At 37.2% G+C, this 13,208-nt stretch overlaps 1 protein-coding gene and 1 long non-coding RNA gene across 4 annotated transcripts in view; one reads left to right on the top strand and one right to left on the bottom strand.

Moving 5' to 3' along the window:
- Positions 1-356, bottom strand: part of LOC122799313 — a 52,625-nt gene extending 52,269 nt beyond the window's left edge. The window contains exon 1 of the long non-coding RNA XR_006364453.1: positions 75-356. This is a non-coding gene — a long non-coding RNA (uncharacterized LOC122799313). The remainder of the gene's footprint in view (positions 1-74) is intronic.
- The window catches only part of LOC122799310 (period circadian protein homolog 1-like), a 439,191-nt gene that overhangs the window by 388,565 nt on the left and 37,418 nt on the right, over positions 1-13,208 (top strand). For all 3 annotated transcript variants that reach the window (XM_044068277.1, XM_044068278.1, XM_044068276.1), the window contains one exon: positions 8,316-8,505. In XM_044068277.1, the coding sequence (XP_043924212.1) occupies positions 8,316-8,505 (190 nt within the window). The remainder of the gene's footprint in view (positions 1-8,315; positions 8,506-13,208) is intronic.

Genomic DNA, 13,208 nt, shown 5'->3' with positions numbered 1-13,208 from the left:
TGTCACCGGAACTGTAACATCCTGTATAACATAGCTATCCATTAGTGAAGGTCAAGCCCTGTTTTTTTACTCACTGGAAAATATAATCTTCTTTCCTATATATGCTTCGCTAGATCTGTGTTGTATTTTAGCAACCCTTAAAGTCCAGAATCACTCGATTACTTCTGGTTAAAAGAGAAAAAGCTAGGAACCAAATTGGTTCCAGTTTGTTGTATACGGAGGCCAATTATCATCGCAACTTCCCGATGCATCTGCACATAGACTCCACCACCGGAATTATCGGCAACAGCCCTACGAATCAGTTTTGAGGCAATAATCAGCAGACAGAACCTTTATAATATATACATCCAAGATATCCATGCCTCACATTGTCTGGTGTGATATCTGTTTGGTACTTCTAAATACTGGAGGTCTTTTGCTGCAAGGCTTGAACAGCACGGTGGGTAGGCTCTCAACACTTATTCTACTACCTGCTACTGAATGCACAAAATGTTGCCTTTTTCAGATGAATACACTCTTCCTTGCTGACTCTACCCTCTCAATCACCCAACTGATCCTGGTCAGTGTTTGTAAGGCTAGATGAGGGAACACTTATATCAAGCCATCTCAGTGTCAGATATCTGCATCTTTGACACAGTCTCCCCTTGGACTTTTTGTTGTTTGCCTTAGCTAATAGTTATCTTCGACTGGCGTAGAGTGAATGATAGCCCTGAAACATATACTTGCTTTGCTTTCTCCTTTATAATGACCCCATAAGCAACTTAACTAGTAATCCTAATTGTTCAAAACTTAGAAGATTATTCCTAGGGTTGTTCCCTGGACTCATTACCAAAAAACCTTTTCCATTCTATGCATAGCTCTTTTATAGCCATATTATGTATCAGAATAGTTATTATCTTGCAAGGCTGGTTCAATTACCTGTCCTATTTAATGCCAGCAATATAGTATAAACATAAGCCACTCAAGATACTTCTGGGCATCATATACAATTATAATTTGGTTTTCTGTTATTTTTTTCTTTTTGTGTCTTCTTTCTTTTTCCTCTCTCTTCTCCTCCCTTTCCATTCTTTCTGTGACTTGCAATTATTTATCGTATTCCTTGCTTGTTATTTATGCACTGCTAAATGCATACAAATAATGACTGAACTTTTTGATATACATTACCCTTTGCTCAGCCAATTGCTGTTTCTCAGTATTATATCATACTCATAGTTAACTTGCATGAGGGTTACTACCTGGTGTTTTGCTTTTCCCATTAGCCAGCGAGTTTTATTCAACTTATATATGTTATTCAGTTATTTTTAGAATAATAAAATGCCATTGAGGCTTTTCCTTACATCTCTTAACCTTACCCATTTAGAGGATGCTTGTGGTCTTTTGGAAGTAGGGTTTAAGATGACCAGTCTATGGACAAGTATACCTTTGTACATATGTTTAGTGGTTTTGGTCTTATTAATGGGTTTTTTCAAAAGGTTAAATGTGAATTATTTTCTTGCACTGACACAAATGTTACTTAAACTGTTTTATCAAACTTGTCTAAGTTGTTTTACTTCTTCATCGAGGGGGGTTCAGGTGGTAAGGCACCGGGTTTTGGCTGAAGGAGTACTGTGCTACCTTGATAGTTGTAATTCTAAACATATCAGAGTATGATGTGGACCTCCTTAACCAACGTTTCTCATAATTTTAACTCTTCACCTATATGCTATAATGGGACATTTCTCGACAAAATTGGACAATAAAGCTCTTAACCATTCAATCCCTCTATATCACTGACCATGGGGTGGACGCTAGATTCTTGGAACATAAGGGGACTACAAAATAAAGCTAAGAAAAACTTGCTATTGCACCTTATGTTTAAATCTCAGGCTAATATCTGTTTTTTGCAAGAAACACATATGCTCAAAGAGGGCTGGGAGAAGGATGTTAACAGAAAATGGATAAGATCTATCACAGCAGCGAGCGACAGCTCAAACTCAAAGGGGGTGGCCATTATAATCAAAAAAGAATTCCAAGGGGTGGTTCACAGAATCTAAATCTGACAAAAATGGCAGATGGTGTCTTTTCATATCCATAAACCCCGACTCTGACAAACTAGTTCTGTTCTTAAATTTCTATGGTCCCTGTACACAACAACAAGATTTCATTATGGAGATCTATAACATTCTTTGCACATTCCAAAATCACCAGTATATACTAGATGGAGACTGGAACACAGTCATAGACCCAGTCTTAGATCGCACAAATAATTCAACCTCGTACAATTTCCAAGCCTCATTAGCTCTGGTGGAACTAATGTCTGATTTCAACCTTATAGATCCAATCTCATTTAGTGGAAATTTAACTAAAGGCAACATTTATACATACTACTCGAAATGCTACAACACCTGGTCACGCCTGGATTTTTTCCTAATCTCAGAATCCTTAACGAATCTTAGATTAAACATTTATTCAGAGCCTAGAGTCCTATCAGATCATGCCAGAATCTCTCTCAATCTAACCTTCACAAATAGAATACCTTCGAAACCCATTTATGGTAACTGGACGTTAAACAATAATTTACTCTTTAACAAAGTCATAACCCAAGAAATCAATGACACTTTAGCAGACCTTCACACCAACCTTGAGATGTCTCAAATACCACTAGACATCCAGTGGGTGGCTTGCAAAGCAAAACTAAGATGGACCTTGATCCAAAAGGCTTCATATTACAAAAAGGTTAACAAGGAGAAGGAAGTTAAACTGATTTCTTACCTAACTAACCTAGAAAAGAAACATAAGTTAAGTCCAGACCCTGAGATAGATATCTCGATTAAGAACACTCAAAGAGAATTACTAGAACTACACCAACAAAATTATTCCCTCCAAGAGCAAAAACATAAAAATATTATAAAATATTATAAATACATAAAAATATTTTGTGTGCTTTATTCTTTATTTGTGTTTCCTATGTTACTTTTAAATGTTGTATTTTTTACAATAACCTATTTGTGATTTTATATGTTGTTGTCATTTGATCAGCTGACTGCAATCACATGACTTTTCTTGGCTCCTGTTTAACTCTAATTGATATGTTTTTGAATTTGTATTTAGCATTGAGGAAGGGTGTAGACCCGAAAGCTTTGTTGCTGCTTTTTGTATTAAAAGTCTTTTCTCAACTTGGTTGTATTCTACTGCTGCCTTTTTGTTTCCAGTACTACAGTGGGTGCTTGCTTTGGATCATATCACAAATCTACTCTCTCCTGGGAAACAGCCATACTACACATCCCCATCCTTAAGTTACCTAAACTAAAACATCATGTATTAATTACACTCTGGTCTCTTGTCAAATTATACATCACTAAAAACTGGTTAGATCGTACTAAACTATGTTGGAAGGGGTTCAAAGAGATGGCATTTAAATACATTTCTGTGCAAAAGCTTATCATAAAAGGGATCAAGAAAAAAGCTTACTACCAAGAATTCTGGAAACTCCTACTTAACCAAATTTTAAGTGATTAACTAAGTTGGAGGCCTAGTTTCTGAGATATTTTTATAGTTTCCTCTCCCTGGGTTAATTGGAGGTCCACTCGTGTTTCTCATAGAATCGTTTCTTCTTTCTTACCCTGTTCTAATTGCATGGTAGCACCTTTGTAAATTTTGTATATAACTTAGTTTTTATATATGTATAGGTAGTTTCATCCTTGTTTTCATACATGCCTTTGTATACATTGATATTTTACCTACTCATGGAAATTATTGTAATGGTTTTGGTATCTGTAAAAATCAATAAAAAGTTATTTGAGAAAAAAAAATAGTACTCAAATCTGTCATTTTATAGTAAGAATCTGAGTCACCGGGCCCTGTGATTTTTACTTCCAATGCTTTTGTCAGGGACTCTTCTACTTGCTGCAAATCAGCAGATTCGTCTTTTTCAAAAGATATTACCCATGATCCCTTCCATAAGAAGGCAACTTTCCCGGTGGTTGCTTCAAGTGGAAAACAATCATGAGGATCCTGTTTGTGATTCTGACAGGGATACAGACTATGACAATGGTTGCATCAAACTTAGCTTGGGGGACCACATACAAATCACCTAAAGGTACCCGGCACGGGGAGCAACAAAGATTCACCAGTATCTCATTCTAAAATTTATGATGGCCACAGTTCTCAGTCTGAGAGAATTCAAACCAGTCTGGCAACCATGGACTTTGATGGTAATAACAGACAGCAGCAATGTGAAATATAAACAGATAAAGGGCTACTCACTTTTATCTGCCATGCTGATTAGCATTCCAACTAGGTCACTATCTCCAAGTCTTTTATATCTCATAAGACCAGAGTATAATAATGGGAAAATAAAGCAGGATTCTCAAAAACTATGGATGGTGGATGCAACACTGACTGTGACCCAGATGACCAGGGTTTGACTAGCAGCTCCAACATTGAAGGAGGCGGATGGAGGAATGGATGGACAGAAGAGGTGTAGTCCACTTTTTCCTGCAGGTGGGGTGGGGGGGGAGTTGCATGAACTTGGGCACACTAAGTGCTGCAATCTCACTGATGGAGACTGGGAAGACTACCGCACATGCCTTGGGAGGAAGGCCAAGGCTTCTTAGATGGAATACCCCTTGCAGAAAGTGAGGGGATGTCTTCCTCCAATGGCCAATTGCACTCCTCTCCCTGGCACATAGCCAGATCTATGCAGTTAGGGCCAAAGAGAAAACTGCAAATATACAAACAATCTCTGATGGCTATCTGAATGATGGCCTCTTCCATTCGACTCTTACTGTGGTGATGGAGAATGAATAGTCTAGTTGGCTGGGATGGGCAAATGGTCAACAGACAGCAAGGGCAAAGTGTCGTAAAAAAAACAAAAAGATTATGAAAGCAAGGAATGCTATAATTCTCACAAAATCTGCATCCTCTGGACCTATGAGGAAGGGGCAGTGGTACACACAAAGCAAAGGACCTTCATATTAGTCGCTTCAATGCACCAGACAATCTTTAATGATCAATTCTCAGAAAAAGTAATATGCATTATAAAGGATGCAACAAAATTTAGCAGTAGAAAATTGTATCTGTCAAATGGAAGAGGTTCTTTTTTATGGTGTCCCTCTAGCATGATGGTACCCATGCAGACTAAAGAGTCAGAATTTCCACAATACCTTCTGGGATTCTTCCAAGATGGCATATTCTGTGTTAAGGTGAATCTTTCAACTACTGCTGCATGTCTTCCCTGGACCCTCTCTGTGCTGACATGCTACTGGGAAACATTTTCTAAAAGGCATCTTCACTCATAGTTTCCTAGGAAGTCTAAGCCTCCTCTATGGGATTTTAAGTTTGTCACTGAAAAATTAATTCTGGTACCACACGAATTATGTTCCTCAGTGGTACTGAAGTTTTTTTCTAAAAATGCTGTTGGTGGTTTTACTTCAGTCATAATAAGTTCTGAGCTGCAGCTATTCATTTATAAAGAGAGATTTATACTGGTCCTAAGGCACATCTTGTGTCTGTGAAACACAATATTGATCTCCCTATACATGATTAGCTGCGGTTCCCAATTTTACGCTATAGGTTTAAGTAATAGGCTCAAGGCTTGCAGCATAAGCTCCCACCATCCTGCCCCAGTTGGGATTCATATCTTTGGTGCTGTAAGTACAGGTAAAGGGAAGGAAGAGATTAAGGCACCATCACAGCTGAAATAGATACATGACATTGTATAAGAAAAAAATGGGAGGGAAAAAAGTGCAAGTGGCTAGTACACAGGCCTTGTGTTTCTTCAACTCATCATTCATCCCTCAGGGAGCCTAAGATTAAGCATATTTGAAACCATGAGACTTAGATCATGTAGAACTTTATAGCTGTCAGGAGGCAGGGACATTGTGTGTCTTTAGCTAAAATCACACTTAGAGGTATCCTTTTCCACGGGTAAAAGTGAAAATGGGACACCTTCTCCTCATTGTTCGTAGCAGCTTACTAGGCTATTGATCTGAGAGGATCTTAAGAAGCCTGGTCTTATAGTCCCATGGTAGTTTTTAGACATTATAGTTTGCATATGAATAACCCAATGACAGAGAAAACAAAGATATATTGGGACACTTACACATTTGCATTAGCCTTGAGGGACCGGGTTGCTAAACAAGGGGAAGGGGTGAATTTGCATTTACACTGCTTTTCATTCAAATTACATATGATTAGAGTAATAGAAGTATTTTGCTTTATATGGAGTGGATGATAGTTCTATAGAGAAAGTATTCTCTATGATACAAACCTATTCCTCCAACATGTTCTATTTCTTTTGCAAAAGAGATTGAGATCCTCTGATACTATTAGACTTGTGAGTATGTAGTAGGTCTAATATGAATAGAACTTCAACACACCCTGTCCAAAAACAGAGGGTGCCTCTCAGTAGCCATGCACTGGGCAAACATTGTAGAGTGAAAGAGATAGGACTTCAAGCTGTACTTTGTGGATGCTTACAAAGCTCTGGAAATCAGACAGAATGGGTGGCACGGGTCTGTATTATATGAGCGAAAGTTCATATGAATGAACGCTCTTATGAGCAAAAATGCTGGACATCGAAACGCTTTTTCTGGGGTCGCAGTACAGTGAAGATAGGAATATTTGCCCTTTCCTCACTGTAGTGCATTCTCGGAGTTGGAATATATATTTAGCAGGGGGTGTGGGGGGCTTTCGATGTCCGGCATTTTCATTCATAAGAGCGTTCGTTCATATGAACTTTCGCTCATATAATATAGACCCCGGGTGGCACCTGCCTGTAGTGATTTCTGTTAGGCAAGGAATACTGCTGTAGCTGCTGTTGTACTTCTCAAATATATGCTGCTATGGTGAGCATGCTCACAAAAATGTACTTTCTTTCATGGAAGTACTGAATGGACCCATTAAAATGTCATAGTACTTTCACAAACTGTAATGGCTGCATCATGTTAATATCATTTGACTATCGGCAGTCATCTGATGGTGGAGGTGGGAGCATGGATCTTGCTCTCCAGTATGGATGATTGTGATTTGAAACCCTGAAACCACACACAGCACAGTGATAGGTTTTATACAGTAGAAAGGAGCTAGTAATAAGGGAACAATCAGTAAATAGGGCAATAAAGTATTGCAAAAATGTGCTGTTTGTGCCTTTTATTTCTGTTATAACAAATTTCATCATAGGATTATAGGATCATAAAAGGTTAAAGGCTAACAGCCCTAAAGCCTATTTAAGCCTAGCTATTCATGTTCTAATTTTCCCAATTATCAATGACCATGGGCTAGAATGGCTTTGGTATATGCCTGTGTCTTATGGCATCTACAAACTGCCCCTGTCCATAAGAGTCACAGGTGACAAGCAGAAGTGTTTTTGTGATTTCCCATCCATTGGTCCAAATTACATTTGAATATACTTAGGGAAAAGCTCTGTTTCACATGAATGGGGAGCCTGTTTTAGAGAAGAGGTAATTTGTGAGACAAATACCTGTCCCTCCAACATGTTTTGTTTATGTCATAGACAAAAGTTTAGATCCTTAGATTGGATAATTCTAGTGCTATTTGTTTTGTGGCACTTAAAACATAAGTACTAAGTGAAATTGCAAAGTAAAACAATGTTTACAAAGCGGAATGAGTATAAAATTAGCAGTAAGAGCATTGAAGTGTTAAAATGCATTAGTTTCTGGCATTTAAAATCAAACAATGTTAAGGTTGTTTTCTTAAATGTAGCAAAATGGTCAAATAGGAAAGAAGGCTTGAAGACAAAATTCTAGTGGCTAGATATTCTCTGATAGAGTGAAGTTGGACGTAGATTTCAAAAATGGGCAATAGCGAAAACAGAAATTATGAGGAAGAGGGTATAAAAAATAAGAGAATGAACACACATGAGAAAAATTGAAGAAGTTTGCATGAATATTAATAAACTGTACCACTAAATATTTACTTATGAGGAAGAGGGTATAAAAAATAAGAGAATGAACACACATGAGAAAAATTGAAGAAGTTTCCATGAATATTAATAAACTGTACCACTAAATATTTACATTTTCATAACAATTCCTTGAGCATTATGTTTGCTTAACCCTTCCTGGAGATAGAATTCAAAAGGTCTAAGAAGGGAAAGCACCAATGCCTGAAAAAAATGATGGTGTGATGTATTAACTGTGGGCTATTTCAGCATGTTTCTGAACCAAGTTGTTTAGGTTTTGCAGAAACTAAAATGGTATCTGACAAAGAAATGCATTTTGATGTATAATTTGAGCAGTTTAAAATTTATTCTGAAAGCAAATGTTTGTGATAAAGTTATTTTATTTGCTTTTCATTTTTCCCTGACTTCTTAGGAAGCAGCCAGAGTAACAACACTAGCAAATATTTTGGCAGTATTGATTCTTCAGAAAATGATCTACAGGCAAAAACATGTGCAGCTACAGAGAACACTTACCAGTTCGACTATGTACTGCAAGATCCATTTTGGGCGCATATGGCCAGTGCAGATGAAAAAATCATGATGACCTACCAAATTCCTCTCAGGTAAAACTTAGTTGTTAAATTAAGTTGAGAACTTATTACTTCTTCAACTAACTTACATTACAATGCTTGCGGCTAACCTGCTAGAACTGAACTTCTAACTGCAAACAAGAGTGCTTCTCCTCTAATGAAGAAATATCCTGTGAGGAGTCATATGTTTTATTCTGGCCTTGATTCCTAAACCTCATTGTATGCAGGGTATCTTTTGCCATTCACCTCTTTGCAATGGATGTCTATAAATCAACTTTACCATTATTATTATGGGATGGTCTGTAGTACACTAACTGCCTTTTGCCTTGTGTTTACACTGAACACGGTCATTAGCCTGGTTCTGTTAATGGTTTCATTTTTTAAACACTGTTTTATCAAAATTAATTATCAAAGGAATAAACACAGGAAAAAAGTTCACATAAAATGTCCCCTAGTACTTCTAAGCTAAGTAATTCAGAGTTTCTGATCTGTATTCTACAATTCAAAATTCCCATAATATACTTTTTCTTTTTTTTGTGTCGATTTCATAAATTCATTTGCATTCAAAAATTACTTTAAGAATGCTGATTAATATCCTAATCTGTTATAACTTTCATGTTTTATATACTATGTTTTCTTAAATAAAGGACAATCCAAAATACCATTCTGTTGCTTAGAGAACAATCTTGAATAATAATAATAATAATAATAATAATTTCATATTTTCTGAATAACTTCATAGTCTGCTTGTTTACTAACTAGCAAGGTAAGCCTTTTTTAGGGCACACTTGCACCACGACACCATAATGGATGTGCCCAGCTAAATTACAGCTCATCTGGTCTGTTTATATTGAACTTTGAACTATTAAGGGAATACTACATATTGGGCTTGTGTCACAAGTACATAGAGATATTTTTTCGAAATAATAATTTGAGAAGCCATCTGTTCAGTTTATTTGTAATGGCTATAATTACAATAATGATAGATAATTACAGTATGATAATTACAGTGTTGGATAGTTACAAAACCACTTGTGGTATTCCCATTCAGTCATCAAACACATACTCCCTGTTCTAGGTTCTCTATGTACATTCTGTCCCCGGTAGTCTTTATTTATTTCTTTATAAAACTTAATTCTGTTAATGTATATTAACATCATACATGGCCAGTTTTCCTTTTCTAATCAGACCCCTATTTCACATCACAGCAATGCTCAAAAGCAAGATGTGAGAGTGCATTTCTAAATTACCAGGCCACCGCTGATATGGCTTCACAACCTTCTTCTTATCTTGATAGTATGAGCTGGTTAGCCTTTGAGACAGATTCACAGCACTCATTTTCATAGAGATTATTATATTTTCTATGTGTTAATTGGGGTAGAACACTGATCCTAGTGGAGCATTTTCAGGCTTACACTAGGGAGATATAAATCTACAGAAGCCTACAAATGATATTGTTTATTAAATCAGAAGGAATAACATTAGATGTAATGTTATAATGGAGAAATGGTTATATTACATATTTCTACACACGATAATCGTAGTTTGCGTAAGTAAATGCTGTGATAATATGTAACCTATACTGATATATGTCATGTGTACAATTTGCACAGCATTCTTAGGCATGAGGCAGTAAATACTATCTAGTTATGGAATATTTCCAATTTCTTAGAGGAGTAGGGATATGAGAGGACACAAAATGGTAATAAGGAGTTAAGACAGGGGGATAGAACTGAGCAGAGGAAGGGCTGTGAAGATTTTTAGAGCAGAGAATAATATAAACAGTATGAGCTTTGTGAATGGTATGCTGTATGCACCTTAGATTATGTTTCCTTTTGTATAGCAGTTATAAATGGCTTCATTAAGTAGAATATTTGTATGGAATTCTTTGATGGAATAGATAGAATGGAACTGAGAAGTGAATGATTTTTATATCCAGGATGTTAATTACATAGTTCTTATACTGATGATTCAGGGCTGAATTTGAAGATTGGTGTGGTGGAACAAACTGGCTGGGGAAGGGATGGTTAAGTAGCCGATGGTATGTTCTCCTATCTTGAGGTGCTTGGAGTTCTCTTTAGATTACACTATGGGCATAGCCATGCAAATTCCATGAAAGATAGATAGATAGATAGATAGATAGATAGATAGATAGATAGATAGATAGATAGATAGATAGATGGGTCCCATTTGGAAGACTGACATTTCAGAAAGTTGAACTTCATATGGTCAAGACCATATAATTAACTTTCAAAAAAAGTTAATCAGTTGTATGAGATCACAGTATAGTGGGGATCATGGAATTTACCCTCTTTCACTGTAGTGTGATCTTAAGTTGGTATTTGTAATTTGCAGGGTGTGTAGGGTGCAGGGGGACTTTCCTCTCTGTAAAAACACAGTTTTCTTATTTTTTTGTTTCTAAGATAAAGGAACTTTGATCATATGATCTCAACCATATGCAGTTTGATGTTCTGTAATTTTGATGTAACAACATAGATCCATATATATATATATATATATATATATATATATATATATATATATATATATATATATAGGTCTATGTTAAATTTTTGAACATCCAAAATGTCGAACATTACATGGACGAGACCAAATGTTCAACATTTGGATGTTCGAACATAAGAAGAAAAAAAAAGAAAGCACAGGAAAATAAACACTTTAAAAGTATAGGTTCTACAAAGGAAAATAGCTGACCAATATTGTAGAGATTGGCCTTGTCTCCTTCTGATAACTGCTGATAACCAATGAATAGTAAGTTCCATTTTTTGAATGTTTATATTAGAGTGATTTAATAGAGTACCATTTATTTTACTACATTATCGTTTCTGAAGAAGTCCTAATGAACAATAAAGGATGAAAGCGCTTAAACATCAGTTCAGCCTACGAGTGTTTTTTTGTTTCTCCGTTTATCAACTTAAAGTTCTTTAGTCATAGTTTTATTTCTTTGTTGAGCCTTTAATGGGTTATTTATTGATATATATATATATATATATATGCCATCCCAAATAGAACCAAAATGCTCTCATCCAAAAAAAGGAAGCCAATCTGGTGGTCCCCTGCCATAAACAAACTTTACAACAAAAGAAAGAAACTTTTGCAGAAAAGAGGAAAATCCCAGGATGCAAAAACTCCTTACTAGCCTCAGTAAGAAACTGAGATGCCTCAAAATCCTCCAAAGCTAGTTAAATAAAATTGCCAAAGATTCCAAAGACAACCACAAAGCATTCTATAACTATGTTAAGAATCTAAATGGCAATGCTCAGATCTGCTCTGAGCTAAAACAGAATGGCATTAAATATACTGATCCAAAGGATATTCCAATATCCTGGCAGATCGATTCAGTGCCAACTTCACCCTCTCACCCCTAAATGGCCCATCTCAATCAAATTCCAGTAATACACAGGTAAAAAACGCACTATCTAAAGCCAAGAATACAGCATCCATGGGACCAGATGACATCCCGGGCTGTGTACTACATGTACTACAATATGAACTGGCACCTCACCTAAGTGTCATGTTTAATCATAGCCTCACCTCAGGTTTCATGCCCACTGAGTGGCAGAGCTACAGTTATCCCCCATCAGTCTGACAAGCCTTATCTGCAAGGCCATGGTATCATGGAACTTATAAACAAAGACATTGGCAACCTTCAAACACTGGACCCCACCCAGTTTGGGTTTGTGAACGATCTTGTCTCCTGAACCTGATTGACTTCTTTGAATCAGTCTCCAGAGTCATGGACAAGGGTAAGGTGGTCCACACAGCCTATCTAGACCTTGCCAAGGCCTTTGATACCATCCCCACTCTGGAATCATAATAGATAAACTTACTAAGTTGGGCATTAATCCCTATGTCACCCAATGGGTTGCTAAATGGCTTACTGATAGAACCCACACTGTCCAAATCCAGCTCCAGACAAGTGACAAGTGGAGTACCTCAGGGTTCAGTCCTGGGGATCTACTTCTCTGAAGTACAGGTCACCACTAAAACAAAGTTTGCAGATGACTGCAAACTCCCAAATGATGTGGATACTCTACAAAAGGGCCTTACAGAAACAGATGCTTGGTGCCAGAGCCATGGGCTCAAGCTCAATGCCAAGAAATGTATTGTTATCCCTTTGGGAAAAACATGTATCCATGAATTACCATATAGGTGGCAGTACACTAAACACAGAAAGTGTGATAAGAGACTTAGGGACACAGGTGGACAGTGGTCTCACTTTCATCCAGAAAAAGGAGGTCATTGTCCCACTGTACTCATCCCTCATTAGACCCATTATACCCATTTGGTATGTACCTCTCAAGACATCTGCAACAACTGGAAAGGCCTCAGAAATACCTCACTAAAAGAATCACAGGCCTAAAGCAGATGAAACTCCAGCTATACTCTGGCCATGTCAAACCCAGAGCTGTTGGACATGCTACACTTAAAGAAATCCCAATCCCTCAGAGCTACGCGCCAGGGATCTAAACCTTGTCATCACAATAAACAAAACATGCTGGAGGGATAGGTTCCTGACCCAGAGACTCCCCAGACTCTGGAATAGATTGCCCATACATGTCAAGCAGAGTGCCTCTTTGGACCTCTTCAAGAGGAACCTTGACGATTGGATGGGAGAAAGGAAATTCACCCCAGGGATCCCTGCTAGACAGGGGTCCAGGAAAGTAAATAATGTGGGAAGAAATAGCCAGGGAATTGTTATGGCTAGGCTTGTA

This window comes from Protopterus annectens, chromosome 4.part0, assembly GCF_019279795.1.
Source record: "Protopterus annectens isolate FY-2018-M chromosome 4.part0, PAN1.0, whole genome shotgun sequence".
NCBI classification, from domain to species: domain Eukaryota; kingdom Metazoa; phylum Chordata; order Ceratodontiformes; family Protopteridae; genus Protopterus; species Protopterus annectens.
This window is presented reverse-complemented; position numbering and strand designations above follow the sequence as displayed.